General features: G+C 40.4%; 2 protein-coding genes and 1 long non-coding RNA gene across 3 annotated transcripts; 1 reads left to right on the forward strand and 2 right to left on the reverse strand.

Moving 5' to 3' along the window:
- Positions 1–319: 319 nt before the first annotated feature.
- On the forward strand, positions 320–9522 carry rereb (arginine-glutamic acid dipeptide (RE) repeats b). Its single transcript, XM_027007890.2, has 17 exons — positions 320–806; positions 1928–1976; positions 2198–2322; positions 2483–2582; positions 2945–3043; positions 3246–3326; positions 3412–3565; positions 3678–3770; positions 4516–4712; positions 4798–4974; positions 5105–5215; positions 5423–6597; positions 6687–6927; positions 7080–7773; positions 7926–8072; positions 8176–8353; positions 8528–9522. Exons 1-17 carry the CDS (start codon positions 781–783, stop codon positions 8559–8561), a joined length of 3681 nt encoding a protein of 1226 aa, XP_026863691.2. The 5' UTR covers positions 320–780; the 3' UTR covers positions 8562–9522.
- LOC113576028 lies at positions 8621–16857 on the reverse strand. The gene is made up of 3 exons (XR_003410458.2): positions 16800–16857; positions 12534–15096; positions 8621–11122 (listed from the first exon to the last, which is right to left on the reverse strand). It is a non-coding gene; the product is annotated as an uncharacterized LOC113576028 (long non-coding RNA).
- Positions 16858–18192: 1335 nt separating this feature from the next.
- Positions 18193–18783, reverse strand: LOC113575955 (RING finger protein 223). Its single transcript, XM_027007803.1, has one exon. The coding sequence runs from the start codon at positions 18781–18783 to the stop codon at positions 18193–18195; it is 591 nt and encodes a 196-aa protein (XP_026863604.1).
- Positions 18784–19683: the final 900 nt, after the last annotated feature.

The following is a 19683-nucleotide window of genomic DNA, read 5'->3' on the forward strand; positions in this document are numbered from 1 at the left end:
TCTTGGCTTGGTGTCTAAAGCTGCCCCCATAAAATAAATTGCCGTGTAAAACCTATGCATTATGTATATGCAAATATACATAAAATGTGTATATATACGCGTACGAACTTTATTTCTTTCCAAGGCATACTACGACCATTACAATTAATAAACGGCTTAAATTAAGGTTTAGGAGTAAATATACAGTAACGGTTTTACTTGGCTGTAAGTGACGAAGTTATCTGCCTAGATTTAAGAACGTTATCCACATGCCTTACATAACGGAAGTTGAATAAAGGTGGCGTAGATGCTTTTATTCAACAGGGGGGGAGGGGAATAGCTACACATTTATTCAGTTGCTTTCCTAAGTGCGGTTGTATACGTTTTATACGTGTGTGCACGGTAATATCGTTAACGTTGATACTGTTCTGAGCTTCCCCGATTATAAGGTTGGGAAGCTAATTTACTATTTAAATTTTACAGTTTACATGCTACGCCCCCATCGACAGTTGAATCGGATTGTCTACATTGCAGGCAGTCTTGATTTTCTCGTTCGTTTCTTAACGGACAGACCGGACACAGAGATGATTCCATTACCGATGGTCGCGACGGCACATGCTCAGTTATGCTTATGGAAGGGGATCTCGGTAGGCTGTGCGTGAAGACTGAGGTCATCGCCTGAGCTAGGAAAAAATACTGAGCGTAGCCTCCATTTTGAGTAGTATGAAATAGGGGAATAGCATAGTTTGGAGCCGACGCAGAACCAAACAATCTGTAAACACAACCGAAGGAGCCTCTGCCATGGATGACTTATTCAGTCCGCGAAGGTTTGTTAGATTTCTTTCCCTTACCAATGCCTTGTTTTAATCTGCCCTTGCATTTTGTCAGACACCGCGAGTACTTTTGTATTCTCCTGCAAATATAGCTAAACGGTTATGAACTTGACAGCTTGCTTCGCTCGGCTACACACCAAAGCGAAGCAAGGCTAGCTAGCAATCTTGACAAGAAGGAAATGGGACAGATGCTGATTATCTACTATGGCGGATGGTCATTTAATTTCGTGCTGCGTTTTATAGCCAATATTGTACTTACAAGTTCTCCTTACCTACTTATTAGTATATTTATTCTCGAGGAAGGAATTTTCTGTGCACTGGTTATTTTTCTGTGGCGTTAGCGAAAACCGATCGAATGGCATAATATAATCTTGCATTTCTTTTAAAGATTTCAAATGTAAAATGCTTGTTTACCCGGCCATAAGTTATGTAATTTATGACTCTTGTTTGAAAAAATTACCCATTTCTAATGTGTACGTGTTTAAGACCTGTTTATATAACCTTTGGAGGGAACGTCGCCGACGGGCGTAGATTGGCTATTTAAGATAAATGGGTGGGATTGAGATTGATAATCCTGATTGCTGATAGGCAAATGACATGTTGCAATTAACGTTAAAAATGAGGCGATTTAAAAGGGTACAAACATCAAAACACTACCCGTCATGACGCAGCTCAAACTTTTCCAAGTGTATCTGAATGGATTAAATGGGGTGAACTTGTGGATAGATGGTTTTGATATGCAACTTCACCAAGAGCGTTTTTTTTACATATACCTCATTTTAGGATCACGCGTATTGTATAGTAATTATTAAATGATCTTTATTTTTTTAAATTCTATTTTTAAAAATCATTTTAAATGGGATTGTCATTCCCTGTTGTCTTTTTATGATTTGTGATGCTGTTATGGTTTGTTGGTGCTTCAGTTTGACTTGACATTTTTGGTAATTTCTATCTTTTAACATATTTAATTTACATTGCTTTAAAAAGTGATTAATATATTACTGGCATTTGATATGTTATCTTCGTTTTGGATACCTCATGCTTTAAGGGAATCAAAATGAATGCAAATCTCCATGCTGCATGTTTTCAAGACTAATACCACTTCTGTGTTTCAGGCAGCTGAACAGCACGCAAGGAGAGATTCGAGTGGGTCCAAGTCATCAGGTAGGTGAAAAACACACCTAGTAGATCCTATTGAAATAAATAGTAAAAATAAGCACAACTAGTAATAGATGCTTATTTTTGATACTAGAATTAATGAATGTGCATATGCATATTTTTAATATCTGTGATTCTCATGTGCATATATAACTGTGCAGGCATGTTTGTTAGTGTGATTGTCAAAGTGCATAAATGTGCTATTAGCTTCATTTGAACATGTGCAGGCCAAACTCCCTGAGCTGCAGCCCCTGCCTGCTCCCAGTACGCACTCAGTCACAGATAAAGAGGAGCTAGTCTGGACACCAGGAGTCAATGACTGTGATCTTCTCATGTACCTGCGGGCTGCCAGGTGAGTGGTCCTTGGCCATATGACACATGTAGCTTCTTCAAAATCTGAATTAAGTCAGCTGTGGGGGAAGGGAATTTGGAGGGTTATTGCTTTCTGGCAAGTGTTTATAAATTGTCTTATCTCTGAGTATTTTGTTTATTTATTTACTTCCTGTATTTAGGAGCATGGCAGCATTTGCAGGGATGTGTGATGGAGGTTCAACAGAGGATGGCTGTCTTGCAGCCTCCCGTGATGATACTACACTGAATGCTTTGAACACGGTTAGTTGTTCGAACATTTGAACTCAGTTATGTTTGAAAAGCCTATGTACATGTTCTCAATTTTATAGGCTGATAACAGTATAATACAGATCTGAGTAACTGTGTTGAATAACCAAATATTGCACTGTTGTACTCTGTGACATTACATTATATTGGTGTTGGAAAAATTCACTAAAATAAAATTCACTGGAGGTGGTAGTGAATTGTTAAAAGCAACGCCTTGCAGTTAATTGGCTGACTTCATAGAGATTTGTACTATACAACAGTAAATATTTAATGTAAAGGTGTCTCTTGAAGTCTGTTTTAAAGCTGAAGGATTTATTTATGAGGAAGGTTTTTTTTTGTTTGTTTGTTTTTTTAAGCTCCATGAAAGCCAGTATGATGCAGCCAAAGCTCTGCAGTGCCTGGTGAAGAAGCCAGTCCCTAAACTAATAGAGAAATGCTGGTCAGAAGATGAAGTGGTGAGAAGTGATACTTTAACATTATTATGATATATGATATAAGAGATACTGTAGTGGAAGCTCTTTCAGCAAAAATAACTGTTTAGGTGTATATTACAGCACTCTATCAATGTTTCATTTTGAGTTATAATCTATGTCAAGATTTATGTAGTTTATTTTGTAACTTTGTAAAAGTTTACTTTCTTTCTGTGCTTGATTACAGAAGCGGTTCATCAAAGGTCTCAGACAGTATGGCAAAAACTTTTTCAGGATACGCAAAGAGCTGCTGCCTAGTAAGAAAACGGTAGGAGAAGCTTTAATGCTTGCACACTAAAACGCTCACGCTTTACAGGGCTTGGGCTTATTTGAACTTGTGCCGTCACATTCAGGGTGAGTTGATAACATTCTACTACTACTGGAAGAAAACTCCTGAAGCAGTGGGGTCACGACCTCATCGGCAGCACCGCCGGCAGCCTGCGTCTCGCAAGGTCAAGACTCGCAACACTGCGGCTGCTGCCAATACTACCTCTCGCACTTCCTCCAGTGAGTTCTGCACAGCAAGTCACATACGTGCCCTGCGGATGAGCAATATTATAAGCATAGAGTGCTCTGATACCTGTGATCTCTCTTTTTCTCTCCCTCACTCACTCTGTAGTGGAGCTCAGTTCAGCCAGCGAGGACGATCTGGACAGTGAGGACAGTGAGCAGGGGAGCAAAGGTCAAGCTTGCAGCCACTGTTTAACCACCAGTAAGTACATCTCACTCATCACCCCCTCCAGCCCATGCTTAGCCTGCAACCTACTGAAGACTCACATTTTGAAAGCTAATGGTGTGGATCATGATTACCTTTGTTCCTTTCTTTTGATTTTATTAGGAATGATTTTTGCAGCTGTACTGCAAAACTGTTGTTTTTTCTTTCTGGATGTAATTGTTTATGAGCACTTTGCCAATTAAATGTTTTTCTTCAGTACTGATGTGCTACATCATTTGAAAACATGTTGAAATTTACATTGTGTGAAATGTTCATTTTTTATTTGTCACTGACGCATACAAACTAATGTATTGGTTTTTTTTAATGAAAATATGCTTTGTGCCACTTTATGTAGTACCCTAAATGTATGAATATGAATAACTTTTTCTCATATAAAGAGTCTTTGAGTACTAAGTAATGGTCTTCTCTAAACAATAGCACAGCTTTTCATGGTATATATTCTATTAAGGGTGACATTACAAGATTTTCTTGTAGTTTTGTGATCCAGCAACATTTTAAACAGAAGCTTTCAAAGCATATAATACTGCCCTAAACACTTAAACACTGCCCTAAAATGAAAATTTGGAAATAAGCAATAAGGGGTGAGTTTGATTCTAAAAAGTTGCTTTGCAAACACTTGTCAAAACGTTAAAAACAGTCACTACATTCACAGGTTTTATACTCCATTTATACACTTTTGTGTGAGATTTCTGCTTCTAATAGGCTGTATTGTCACTGCCAGGCTCTAAGGACTGGCATCATGGAGGGCGTGACAACATCCTACTGTGCTCCAGCTGCCACGCCCACCTCAGCAAGCACAGGCGCCTGCCGCCTGCACCTAAGCCAACCGACCCACCCTATCTGTTCAAACCTGTCCGAGAGGAGGAAGAAGGGCTCGGTGCACGGCATGGCATGAAGACGCGTCGGAGCAGAGCACCAGTGTGTTTGGCTTGACAGGTTATATGCTCTCTCGGCCTTTGAAAGCCTCCTGCAATTTAAATAATTCCATATTTTATTCTTCTAGATGTCATCTCTTAGAAGTGGGCGGAACAGGCTGACAGGAAGTCCTGATAGGGGTCTCTCCCCCTCCAATGATGATGTCCGAGCTAGTGGACACACCCCCAGAACTAGCTCCACTGCTATGGCAACTAGGGCATCCAGTTCTGATACCAAACCCGGAGTGGCAGGGAAGGCCAGCAAGGTTATTGTTTTTGTTTTCTTTTTTTTTGTTGTGCATCCGTGAGTGGTAGGCTCTACTTTTTGATGATTTATTTCATGTTTTAACTGTGATTAACCTCTAATTTTGGAATGATTTTCCCTCCTGGTTTCAGAAGATGAAAGTGGAGGCATCCTTAGTAAAGGGAGTGAAGAGACAGAGAGACACTTGTGCCCCAGATACAGATGAACCAGAAAGAAAAACCATGAAAAGGCCCAAGAATCAGGTAAGATGAACAAATCCATGCACACTTAACACAGCACAATTCAGATAACTAAACGAGCAGCAGATGGCTTTAGTCCTGATGTTCTGTGATGGTTTTACACTCATATGTGAACCCTTTTTAGTTTATTACACCATCTATATCTGCTAAAATTATGAATAAATAATTTGATAGACAAAAAGATTTAGGACACCTACTTGTCTTGTTCAGGAGGGTCCAGACTCCCAGTCGGAAGGAGAAGGTGAAGGGGAGAGCTCAGACAGCCGCAGTGCTAATGATGATGGCAGCAGTGACACTAAAGACATAGACCAGGACAACCGCAGCTCCTCCCCCAGCCTCGCCAGCCCCCTGCAGGCCAACGAGAGTGATTCAGACTCCCCCATCCCTGTGCCTCCGCCCGGGCCCCAAGCCCAAACGCAGCAGGCAGCAACTCCAGCTGCTACTCTTGCCCCCTCTCAAACACCATCACCATTAAACACTATGCCATCTCAGCCATCTCCATCAAGCGCATCTTCCCCTGGTGTTTCCACTATCACTATGGCCACCACCACCTCGAGGGTTGTCGTACCCGTGGATGCTCCCCCGGACGATCCATTGATAATAGCTCAGAGGAGGGGTCAAAGGGGCCTGGAGGGTCCTCCGGCGACCCAGGCTCATTCTGGACCCTCATCTTTCCAGGGACCAGGCCCAGGACAGGGGCAATCCTTTCCAATGCCTCCTCAGTATCACCACCACCCCAGCCATCCTCCTGCAGCCCATCATCACACTCACAGCTTTGCTCCTAAGCCTCTGCACCTTCAGAGAGAGAGCCTCCTTCCTCCGGTACCTCCAGCATCAGCATCTCAGATCAAGCCACCACCAACCACACCAATCCCCTCTTCTTACAAGCAGCCCTCCCACATCCCCGCTGCTCCTCCCTTCCTACAGATTCACCCCAACCTGCCTCCACCTCCGGCCCTGAAGCCTCTGGCCTCCCTGCCCGCTCAGCATCCACCTTGCTCTCAGCCTCCACCGCTCCACATCATGCCCCAATCTCATCCTCCTCAGCCCCCGCTGCTCACTCAGTCGCAGGGCCATCAAGGCAAATGTCACCTCGCTGGTCTGCCTCCGGCTGCTGCCTGCCCCCACCCTTCGCTCTCACAAATGCGCCCCACAGCAGAGCCTGCTGCAGCGTTGTCTCTGGCCTCATCCTCAGCACCCGGCCCAGCCCCCCAGACCTCCACCTCCTCTGCAGCCAGCGGCCCCGGTGCACCGGCGCACGTGGCCATTAAAGAGGAGCCAGTGGATGAGGACGAAGACTGTGATAGCCCCCCTCCTCCCCGCAGGAGTCCCTCCCCAGAACCCACAGTGGTCAACATACCCAGTCACGCGAGCCAGTCAGCAAGGTAAACGTAAACTGTTTTTTTGCGGAGATGTAATGGCGCTATTGTTTACTGTGGTTTGTTCACTGACGTCTGTTTTGTGTGAACAACAGGTTCATCAAACACCTGAACAGAGGGTACAACTCGTGCTCTCGCACTGACCTCCACTTCACCCCACTTGCCTCCTCCAAACTAGCCAAGAAAAGGGAGGAGGCTGCGGAGCGCTCCCGGCGAGAAGCAGAGCAGAGCGCTCGGCAGGGCCGGGAGAGAGAGAGGGAGAGAGAGAGGGAGAGGGAGCGGGAAAGGGAGAGAGAAAGGGAGCGGGAGAGAGAGAGAGATTCAGACAAAGCTTCTGTAAGCACTTGTGCAATCTGATTTATTATTATATATAGCCCTGTTCAAAAAACTTTAAACATTGTTAAATATGTGATTTATTTATTTTTGTGGACAGGTGACATGGAATGATGTGTGGATTATAAAAATTAAATGTTTCTCTTCTCTCCCAGCGGGCCTCCAGCTCCTCCCATGATGGTCGTCTAGGTGACCACCCCCTCACTGCCCACGCACAACAGGCTCGGCCCTCATTTGAGCCGCCTCCTCCAACCACGGTGGCTGCTGTCCCGCCGTACCTCGGACCAGACACTCCTGCCCTGCGCACGCTCAGCGAGTACGCCCGGCCACATGTCATGTCGCCTAGCAACCGCAACCACCCTTTCTTCATGCCCCTTGGCCCAGGCGACCACCTCCTGGCCTATCACATGCAGGGTCTCTATGCAGCTGATCCTGCCCTCCGTGAGCGAGAGCTTCGCGAGCTCCGAGAGAGGGAGATCCGGGAGAGGATGAAACCAGGCTTTGAGGTCAAGCCGCCGGAGCTGGAGACCCCACTCCATCCATCAGCCAACCCCATGGAGCATTTTGCCCGTCACGGGGCACTACCCCTCCCTCATGTTGCTGGGCCACACCCCTTTGCTCCCTTCCACCCCGCCATGGAGCGTAACGTGGCGGCACCACCTCGGCCTGAGCTGACGTATGCCGAGCGGCTGACAGCAGAGCGGCTGCATGCGGAGAGGATGGCCGCCACCGTTGTCGCCGGGGACCCTGTTGCTAGGCTTCAGATGCTCAACGTGACGCCTCACCATCACCAGCACTCACACATTCACTCCCACCTTCATTTGCATCAGCAGGACCCACTCAACCAGGGTAAATCTGATTACAGTCGTTGTCATAATCACAAACATGAGATATAAAGCATCAGCTACAAATAAGAAGGTAAAGAACAAGGTATGTTTTGAGAAGAGTAGTAGGGGTAGCCAAAACTGCTGACTGATCCAGATCCGTGTGATGTCTCCCAGTACCAGGCTCAGGCCCTCATCCTCTGGTGGACCCACTGGCAGCAGGGCCACCCCTGGCCCGATTCCCCTATCCACCAGGTGCTATTCCCAATCCTCTGCTGGGTGAACTGCCCCATGAACATGAAATGCTCCGGCACCCTCTCTTTGGTGAGTCACCTGGACCACAGCACCTTTGTGTATGGCTGATTATTATATTAAAGAATAACAATACAAACACTGATTTCCACCCCTTTGGCGTGGTGATTTTTAGGAGCAGCATTCCCTAGAGATTTGCCCGGCCCACTGGGCCCCATGTCAGCCGCGCATCAGCTGCAGGCCATGCAGGCGCAGTCTGCCGAGCTGCAGAGGTTGGCACTGGAGCAGCAGTGGCTGCACGGACACGCCCACCTGCACAGCGCCCCTCTCCCAAGCCAGGAGGATTACTACAGGTGAGCCACGACGACGCCATGCCCACCTTTTTGGAGATGTTGGCATAATGTTCAGAAATGGTTAGCTACAATTTTAGAGCCCACAGCAATAGGTGCGTTAAGTGAAATGGAACTGCTCTGATGTTTCATAGGGTTTGTTCTCATACTCATTTTGTGCTGTTATCTGCTCAACAGCCGTCTGAAGAAAGAGGGAGACAAGCCGTCTTGAAATGACTGACATACACTGTGGACTATGGAATAAATTCTGTATTCAGGGTATTAACTCTGTTTTTTTTTTTTTTTTTGTTTGTTTGTTTTTTTCCTTTTTCTTTAGATAACCCTGTATTGGGATCATTTCCCCCCCTCTTTTCTGCACTTAAGAGTTTTCCCTGTTGTATTGTATAAAATAACTAGCCTTTTCCAAGCACACTGACATTGTTTTCCTTGCATGAATATTACTTGGCAGTTTGTACTGTTAAAAAGGAAATCTAATGAAACTTTGTTACAGTGCTAAAGCACTAGACTTATTTAGTATTTGCAAGGTGCTGTCCTGTATCCTTATATACACAATATAGCAAAATGTTTCAGAATTTATTGAATCCTACTCTCTATAAGATTGTAAATAGTATATGTATCAAATAATATATTACATTATTTGTAAATTAAAATGTTCCAATGGTAGATTTGGACTTAAGTAACCTATGTGCAGAAAGTGCATGCTTTACATACAGTATCTTACCCTTTCTTTAACATCCTCTTTTCAGGCATATCTTAGAGGGGACACTCTTATTAGTGTATAACACTGTAGTAGTAATTCCTTATTGGCCTGTATGTCAACTATATTCCACTGTCTTACCCTTTTAACGTTTGTTTATATAACATAGAGAAAAGAGAAAGAAAGAGAAAGAATAGTTTTTGGACTGTTTATTGCAATACAAGTGAAACTGTATTAATAGCAAATAACTAATTCCTTGACATCATGTCATATATCTCTGGATATGGTGTTATGTCTAAGTAACAATATAAAGGTAGCTGTGACAATAAAAAGCAGTGTCTTTCTTCTTGTGTGCTTGAATAACCATAAGTTAGAACTATTAACAATATTATTCAAAACCTACTGATGTCAAAATTTTGCTTGCACATCTGCCAACCAATCCAGCATTTTCTACAATAAAACAATATTGAATGTATCTCCTTATGAAGCACGTACATATGTTTGCATCAAAAATCAAATCTTATTTGATTGTATGTTTACTGTACTTTTAAAAATCAAACTACATTTTTTCTAATTTTATTGATGAATAAAAATAAAAAGTAAATTTGATTAGTATAGATGCTTTCAAGCACTCTCCCTTAGCTGCAAATAAATTGGTTAATAAATATTACTAATATGATGTCACAGTTACATGCATTTCCCTAATACTGCATTCAGTCCTATATACATTTACGTTTATGGCATTTAGCTGACGCTTTTATCCAAAGCGACTTACAATTATGACTGAGTCCAACTTGAGCTTTTCAGGATTAAAGGCCTTGCTCAGGGACCCCAAAAGTGGCAACTTGGCAGTGATGGGGCTTGAACCCCACCCCACTGTAACTGCTGTTTGAATGCTGTTTAAAAGTTTTCCCTCTATAAAATACAAATTCAGTCTTTAGAAGTAAAAGTTATAGGAAAATAATAATAGTTATTGTCTTGATTCATGGTCAGTAGTAAACAGGTTAACACTATATTTTTGAAAGATTATTCGGACAGTTATTAAAAAGTAAAATCCATTCTGTATGACCATAGCAATACCAGCTTGTCCAAGTAAACCATAAGAATTCAAAGGTTTTAATACATTACTCTGTTAAATAAATCTTCCTCAGTTTTGTTAAAAAACCAAAAATAAAAACATTGTATTTGCTATGAAAAGCAGCTTTAATTCGTTTTTAAAAATGTATGCTTCACATTTAAACTGGTCTAGCGAGGTACATTACTTGCTGTTCCATAGTTCCATGTGCTCAGTTTTTTTAAACCATGAAGGTACTGACAAACATTTTTGACAAATATCCACATTCTTTGCAATATTACACTATTATTATTATTATTATTATTATTAAAAACATAAATTGTTCTATTGTTGCAGTTTTCAGTAACAATCTATTGGTATTTTTTCATTCATAACCATATACACAAGCTACCAATGTTTAGCACATCTTCAGTTCTAACTATCTCTGACATAAATCCTACTAGTGCCCTCTGTAAACCTAATATCTAGGCAATACCTGGACTATAGTAGAATAAATGTTACTCTAATAACAATACAGTAAATAGGAGGAAATAATGGATTTCCCCTAAGGTTTGGATGCTGTCTATTTTAAATGACATAGCTGCTGACAAACTATGTTAAGTAAAGTGTTTTGGATCACATAAATCTGTATGGGTGTATGTTGTAATATATATTTATCAAAAGAAAAATGTTTGTTGCCATGAATTTATGCAGAATTAACCCTTCTTTTTACATTGGCCCACTTCAGAGAATTTCTTGGAAAGATCCAAGAGTCTATGGATCATGGATCATGATTAGTTGTGTCTGTTTTCACATACTGCCGCAAATACTGGATAGCAGATATTGCACTCACATTTGCCAGCGGAGCTATGAACAAATTAAGTAGAAAAATGTTAATTGTATGTGATTATCTTACCTAAATAAATTCCTAAATATACTGAAATAAGGTTGCATCAGTAAATCTGTATGTCCATAAATTATTCTCCTTGAATTATCTTCTTGACCTATAGAAAAGAAGATTCTGTAAGAGAAATATTAGAACATTAGCCTCTATTTTTTACATTACTTTGTAATGTAAAAAACATATATAATATACAGGAAGTGGTTTTATATATATATATATATATATATATATATATATATATATATATATATATAAAATCTTTTACATGGACAAAAGTATTGGTACACACCTCTTGAATTTAGGTTTCATTCAGTCCCATTGCAACTGATTTATGAAATCAAACACCTAGCTATGCAGTCTGCCTTTACAAACATTTGTGAAAGAATGGGTCAAATTATATTGTAATAGGATGCCACCATTGCAGCAAGTAAGTTCATGAAATTTCTTCCCCCCTAGACACTCCACAGTCCACAGTGAGTGGTATCATTGAAAAGTAGAAGCATTTAGGAACCACAGAAATTCAGCCATGAATTGGCAGACCACAAAAAGTTACAAAGCGGGGTCAATGAGTGCTGATGTGCATAGTATGTGAACATTGCCAACGCCCTGTTGACTCAATAACCTTCAGACTTCCAAACCTCCTATGGCATTAACATCAGCAAAAAACTGCATCGGGAGCTTCGTGGCATGGGTTTCCATGGCCAAGCAGCTGCATGCAAGCCTTACATCACTAAGCACAATGACAAGTATCAAATAGAGTGGTGTTCTGTGGAGTGGCAAATCATACTTTTCTATCTAGCAGTCTGATGGACGAGTATGGATTTGGTGAAAACCAGGAGAATGTCACTTGCCTGACTGCATTGTGCCAAATGTAATATTTGGTGAAAGAGGGATAATGCTGTGTAGTTGTTTCTCAGAAGTTGGCCTAGCCCAATCCCAATGAAGGGAAAGGATTCAGTATACCAAGACATGAACAATTGTATGCCTTCAACTTTGTGGGAAAAGTTTGGGGAAGGCCCTTTTCTGTTTCAATATGACTGTAACGAAGTGCACAATGCAAGGTCCATTAAGACATGGTTGAGTGTGGAAGAACTAGACTGGCCCACACAGAGCCCTGACCTCAACCCCACCAAACACCTTTGGGATGAACTAGAATGGCAATTTCAAGCCAGGCTCTCTCATCCAACATTAGTGTCTGGTCTCAAAAATGCTCTTCTGGATGAATGGGCAAATATTCCCACAAACACGCTCCAAAATCTTGTAGAAATCCTTCCCAGAAGAGTGGAAGCTGTTATAGCTTCAAAGGGGGGACCCATCTTCATATTAATGCCTATGGATTTAGAATGGGATGTTGTAAAAGCTCATGTTGGTGTAATGTGCCCAGTGCTTTTGTCCATTTTATATATATATATATATATATATATATATATATATATATATATATATACACACACACACACACACACACACACACACACACACACACTGGTGGGTATTATAAATAAACCTATAAAAGGTTTAAACTTACTTGAAATTGATACACCATGTTGAATATTTTCCTGCTGATCTACAAACTCTACAAGTGCTTTGGCCTCCAGGGGAAGCAGAGGTGACATTGACTGGACTTTTGAGACATATGATGTTTCCTTTTTTGCTTCTTGTGGGAAAATCCAAGAGCATATTTTTTGGCACCAGCTACTTCCCTTCCCCATAAATCTGATTCTTCTCAAGGAAAGAATGCTTCTCCAGTTTCTCCTCTGGTTTGTGAAAAAGTTAAAGTTTGGCAAGTAACTTGTGGACTTTTCTGGCTGGCTGCTGTAGCGAGCCATGACCTGTATTTGGGAATTCTCATTTTCAGCATCTGACTTGCTCAGTTCCTCCACCTCAGGTAATACCAGATCTCTCATCAAGAAAAGTGGGGATGAGAAAATGGGAATTGTTTTATCTTGTACTGAAGGAAAGAAAAGATTTGCAACCTCAAAGTCTGAAAAGAAATCATCATAAGTCTTTGGCACAGAAAGGTATTGTGAGTAAGGAAATGAGATGACAGCTGTGCCCATCTGGGCTCCTTGTCTCAAGTCCTTCTGCAATGTCTTTAGCAAAAATGTCAGATAAAGTTAACAGGTAATGATCATCTAGAGAATTGACAACTGACAAAACAAGGGAAGATGTTTTCCTGAAGGTTTCCCATTCAAAAGGATTTCCACTGCTGTCCTGATCAGATGCAAGACATGAGCTTTGTGCCTCTGCATCTGGACACAGGTAAAGAGGGATTCCATCCTGAGGTCATAGCATTATAAAATGTTCTGTATCACTTTTATTGTTTATTACCGTTAACTCATTTACTTGTTCTAGTAAGAGCTCTTGTATATTGATGGGCTCTTGGACATTCTGAGACTCCGGGCTACGGTTTGCACTTTGTAAAAATTCATTATCAAAATCAGAGAAAGTTTTTTGTGAAAGGAATTTCACAGCTTGAGTGGTCTGGTTTAGAGTCATCTAAATGTGTGAAACAGTCTGAATCTGCAGTGTCACCTGTTAAGCTACTCTCTTATAAAATCCTGTCTTTGGAATTCACCAGACATCTGTCTTGGACATCACGCCTCAGGATGAACATTTTCTTTCATTTGTCATTAGCTACTCTAAGATGTAAGATGTCATTTATTGCGAACTTTTCCATTTCATCCCAAAAGGATGAAAGGGCATATATTGGACGAGATGGATTTATAGCTACCTCCAGGCTTTCATTAGTTGATGCCGAATTCTCTGAGAGAGAGGAGTGCTTCTCTTCTTTTTGAAAATGTGTTAAATACTCATTGTCTTATCTGGTGGGACAGTTATTGAAGCGAGGGTGAATCCTGAACCACTTTCTCCTGTGTCATCATAAACATGGCATAATATGTTGGTCACTGGTTGATCATGAGTGGCGATTTCAGTGTTACTTTCGTGTTAGTTAACTGTGTATTAGTCATATGCAAGTTGTGTCATGGAACCATTTAGAATATCAATTTGTAATTGTAAATTATGTGCAAGAATTAGTGGGGTTGGAGAATTTAAAGAAATAGAACAGTTATTTTCTGGCATATCTGTAGGAACATCTGCACAATTTAAGTTTTCAAATTTAGCAGCAGATGGGTTTACAGTTAAAGTAAAGTTAATGCTTGTAATGGAGGCCTTTTCGCAATCTTCCACTTCATGCTCTTTTATGGGGATAAAACTATTTTTTGGATATTGGCTGATCCTGAAATGATCTCTTCATTTCCGTTACCAGGTAATCTATTGAAATATAAATTATCTGCTTTTTTTCTTTATTTGATATAGTACACGGCCTTTTTGCTACTCTTTTTTTTTTCAGTTAACTTCCTAGAACATTTTTCTCTTCCTTTTGTTTTGGCCTGGAGTTCCATGGTATATTCTAGGGTGAGCTGGACTGTCATTTACTGTGACAAACCACCGTTCTTTCTCCTTTTTTGGTGTTTCTGAACTCCCCATCACCATTGTGACTTCTGAGCTACAAACTTTACCAGTGTGCTGGATACTTGGAGCAGATGTCATGGTGACTAGCTCCCCTGTGGCTTGACCTAAATTACCCTTGCTGCGATACTGATCGTGGTCTTTAACACTCTCTGTGTCTGAAGTCCTGTGTTGCTGGTCAGAGGGAACTATGTCACTACCACTCACGCTGCAATCTGTGTTCAAGCATGTGCATGTGGTTGCGTTAGCAGTCAAACTGATCTGTGAAGTCTGTTCAGCATGCTTGCCTCTATCTGTCTCACAGCTAAAGCATTCAGAATCCACGGACAGGTCTCTCATGTTGCAGTCCTCAGCTTTGTCCTGTATTTGTGCGGTTGCACCTTGTTCCTCACTGGGCTTGTCAGGATTTGTCTGAAGAAGAAGAACAGGCTCTTGTGCAGAGCATTTATCGTCATCAGTGTCACTGAGGCCCGAGTCATCCAGGCCTGCAAGCCCAGCCTGCTGGATAGAGCATTCTTCACTCTCCTCACAGAAACAGTTCCATTCTTGCTCTGCTATAAAAACACTGTGCTCCAAGTCATCCATGACTGCTATATTTACATAGTGTCATCCAGGACCTGAAAAGAGCAAACTGTTACATTTTTTTTCACCAAATATGTATTTTTGTAGTCAGAGCATATATTGTCAGTAAGATACTTTAGAATGCGGGCCATGTAAACCAAACAAGAAAACTGATATTGCTGTTAACATTAGAGTTAAGTGAGCACCCTTAAAAGTCATTAAATTTTTAATTCAGGGCCTATGCAACAATTCGCAGCAATTCACTACAGTATTTATAGAACCAACTGATACAAAACCATCTGAACATTAGAAGTATTAGGGGTAGGATGGATAAAGGTCTACTTTTAGAATATTGTTAAATATACGATAAACAATTCAAATCTTTTATGATAAACAAAACACAACAGAGCTTTGCCTCTTAACAGCAGCCAACTATAGCAGTGAGCTGAAAGAATTGAGCTCATAAATACCTCATATTCTGTATTTAAAACAGTAACTGCTGGGGCTTTCCTCTGTATTTTGGACCAGTCCTGCACAGACTGTAAGATGATTCCAGAGCAAGTTGTACCCAGGGAATATATGTCTAGTGGGTGTTTATATATTAGTCTGGTGGGTGATCAGTGTGTGACACCAAGCAGAGACACCACCCAAACAAATAACAAATCCGCAGACTACCTCAGCAGCCCCACTGCTGCAGGAAAACAAGTAATGTGTTTGAATACTTTTATGACAAATCAATTTAATATATATTCTTGCAGGTGATAAATGTTGGTTTGTTTGCTTTGTTTTATTAACTGAGTTATTTTTGATAGAACTAGCGCACTTGTTGTGATTAATTATTTCTCAGACTACTGGAATAGACTACTGTGCAACAGCTATAGAAGATTTTTGTGCACCTTGCCTACTGAGGTCTGTTTTAGTCAGTAAAAAAAAACAAATACTGAAAATGAAAAGCAAACCAAGCCATAAAGAATTAAATCTATCATAATGCTTTATTTTATAATTAATTCATTTCCTGCTTGCATTAGTGATAAAATGAAGTATAGTCTGCTTTGAAAATTGTTAGAACACAACCTTCACCTGTTTTCCTCACCTGGGAAATTTGGCTATCGGCAACACCTTGAGGAAGGTTTCATTTCATGCCCACTTCAGATCCCTAGCAGGGGCCACACAGCCCACCTTAACTGCTCTCTTCCAATCATTGCATGCCCTGAGTCTTTTGTGTTCCAGTACAAAACTTTTAAGCTATACTGTAAGCTCCATAGGTGGAGCTTGAGGGAAAGCCAAAAGGGTCATATGTGGAAGCTTACATATTTAGATGCCAGCAACATGGTAATGGCCTGTGCTATTGCTATAGTGATTACACATGTTAGAACAAAGACCAGAAGTGGGTCATTTATGAAAGCAGAACAGGTGTGGTGTTTATAGTATGAATCAGTACAATTTTAAAGTGAAAATAATGTCTTTAGCAGACCTTGTGCAATGTGTTAATCAAAATTGACTTGTGTTGATAAGGTATCCCTGTTACTTCAGACCTAAATGTCTAATTTCTTGCATTTAGTTAAAATGTATAGTTTCTCACGAACTAACATTGTTAGAACAGCACCACATGCAAAGATCATGTCACTTACAACATTTTCTTACTACAAACCAAAGCAAACAAACATAAAAACCCCAACACCTCTACATGCAGTATAAAGTTCCACAACACTTGAGAGGTGAGTCTTTTATTTTCCCTTGTGTTTCCCTTGTGTCTTACCTTAATGTATAAATTATACTTCCTGAATTCTTGAGCATTGACTCAGGGTTGGTATGGCGCTATCCCCAGCGTTCCTGTTGTGTGTGTGAGTGTGGTGCTTATGTCCTGCTCTGTTATAAATAGAGCCATGTGTCACATGAAGAGCTGCATATGTTCTGCTGCTCCATGACAAGCATTCTGTTACACACCCTAAAATAGGACTCATCAGGAGAACTGATCCATGACTGCTTATTATCTATTAACCACCAATATTCAATATTCAAATTTCTAACTTGCCTTATTGGCAGATTACTATCTAGTTACTTCAATGTGGTTCCCACTGTTTCTTTTACCTCCATCACCTGCAGAGATCTAGATCTTCAGACCCATAACTAGCATAACCAACATAATTCTGTGACATAGCCCGAGTCTTAACCAAGCAAGCTCTAGTCATTGACTTAGTCATTTCATTGACATAAATGTTTACCAACATAGTCATGTAGTTTATAAGATGAATTCATGGCTTAAGGAGCATTACATGAGAAAATTCTTGGATCTGATAAAGCTGCATGATCAATCAGTAATCCAGCATTTGCTTGGTTTTAATATATCACTATTTTTTTCACGCAAATTTAGCAAATCCCAAGTATTTGGAAAGCATCACACACAAGATACTTCTTATCAACACACAATTACAAAAATATATTAATTACACTGTGATTGCACTCTGTTAGCAGAGTAAAGAGAAAATATACCAAAATATTAATTTCTAATGTTAAATTAAACTATTTAAATAAGGCAATGACACTTTTTTATAACACTTTTATAGGTACCTATGAGTGGTATATCTAACATTACTTTAAACTTTATCAGGTCACTAAGAAATAAAAGTGTAGAAAAAGGTTTTCCCCGTAATAGCATAATTATATTTAGTGTACCTATATTATTCCTGTCCAAACATTTGTTTGGATGTATACAAAATTTTAACATTACAACAATTTCTAATTATGGAAATGTTTTAGAATATAAAATAGAGAGAAAGACTGAAATTTTGTCATAAGTGATCTTGAAAGTTTTTATAATGTTATAATTCAAACACCTCACAGCAGTGTCTCTTTATGTCCTGTTTCTGTTAAGGACATTTTTTCTTCAGATCATTCACACCAAAGCTGGGAATAGCAGTCTGGTCAAGTCCAATGCAATCTTGCACATAGCAATTCTTATTTAATGTTAAAGTCCTGCAATAATTTCCTGCAACTATGCCACTGTGTGAATACCTCTGAATGAATGATCAATTATGTCACAAGACCAAACCCAAACATTAAGTGTAAAGTTCACCAGATGAATTAAGTTCTCTGCACAACTTAACACCTCCGGTTGAAGCTGTAGGGTAGGTACTCAGAAGCCATGCTTGCTACCTTAAAATGTATTGTATGGGCCAAAGAATGATGGAAAATATTATGAGTAGCACCAGAGTAAAAATCAGCAGTTGCTTCCAGTTGCCATGAAAGCCAAGGAAGTGCAGCAGTCTCCTTCCACAGCTTTCCCTTTCTCGGTGTCTGTTTTCATTCTCTTGGTTTTCTCCACCAATATAAATGCAGACTGAGTCAGGTGTCATTGGATTTGAATAGCAGAGTCTCTTTCCGTCAAGCCATAGATGTTCTTCTTGCTGCTGGTAACTAGGGAGTTGGTCTAGGATATCTTTGCTAGTGGTCAGAGCTGGTGGTCCACTCTCAGGTACAGAAGTTGGCTGTCGGCAAAGAGGACAGGTGATCTGAGTTCCTTCCTGCTCTGGTGAAATGGTGATGAAGCGGGTCAGGCACTCCAAACAGAAAGTATGAGTACATTCCAGAACCTTAGGTGTCTTGAAGGCATTATCATATGAGGTGAAACAGATGGAACATTCAGGAGCAGCATCCCAGACACGGTCATCCTTGTCACTGGGGAGTGCTGTCCCATGTTGGTGCACCATTGCTTGGGAAGGTGTAGTTGCTTTTACCTGCATCCTACTATCTTCTGCTATACAAGGAACCTAAATTGTTGATTTTATGTTGATCAGTGGAGTTATTTAAAGGCAACATGGAATAGATTAACTATAAAACTTTCAGTTTCAGATTAACTCTAGAATTTCTTAGCTAGCAGTAGACTTCCATTCATGCTAAGGTAAGATAAGCCAGTCTTCAGACTGTATGCAGAAGAAATCTAATACAGGTTAAATTACATTACCCACAAAGAGTAAGTAGAAAAGCAAATTAAATTGACAAAATAGCAGTCACTTTAAACATTTAATATTTGTTTTATCCTATTCTTGACTGTTTTTGTTGAACCCCTTTACAAAAAAATGTAAGACTATTTTCAGTAATGTAAAGCATACCTGGTTCTTCTTAAAACTGTCAAAAATAATACTTTAGCCTTTATTTACAGAGGAACAGTTCACTTCAAGACCACATGATAATGAATGTTTTTACTAATATTAATATTATTTTTTATTATACTTTAAGAGCCAAGAAACTTGCATAAACAGTTCTTGCTGCATTGCTCACCATTGTCATCGAATGAATCTCCACGGAATAAATCAGGGCACAAAAATTCTTCAAAGAATGAACAATTATATTTCCTGAAAATGTCTTGCTCTGCCTCACTCTCCAAAATCATCAACTGATCTTAATCCCTTAGTCCATTGTATTCATATGCCTCAGATAATCTATGTACATCTGGAATGAATTACTCTATTGATCTGATATTCTTCTTTCCTTACTGTTAAAAGCACACATACTACCATCCCTCTCTCCCTCCCTCATTCACTAATGTCAGACCCAGCATGCAAGTTGGGCCAAACAGGTCAGCAATGATAAATGGAAGAAGGAAGTACTTTTTAAAAAATGATAGCATTCACTGTATACAC

The sequence above is a fragment of the Electrophorus electricus genome, chromosome 3 (assembly GCF_013358815.1).
Source record: "Electrophorus electricus isolate fEleEle1 chromosome 3, fEleEle1.pri, whole genome shotgun sequence".
Classification (NCBI taxonomy): domain Eukaryota; kingdom Metazoa; phylum Chordata; class Actinopteri; order Gymnotiformes; family Gymnotidae; genus Electrophorus; species Electrophorus electricus.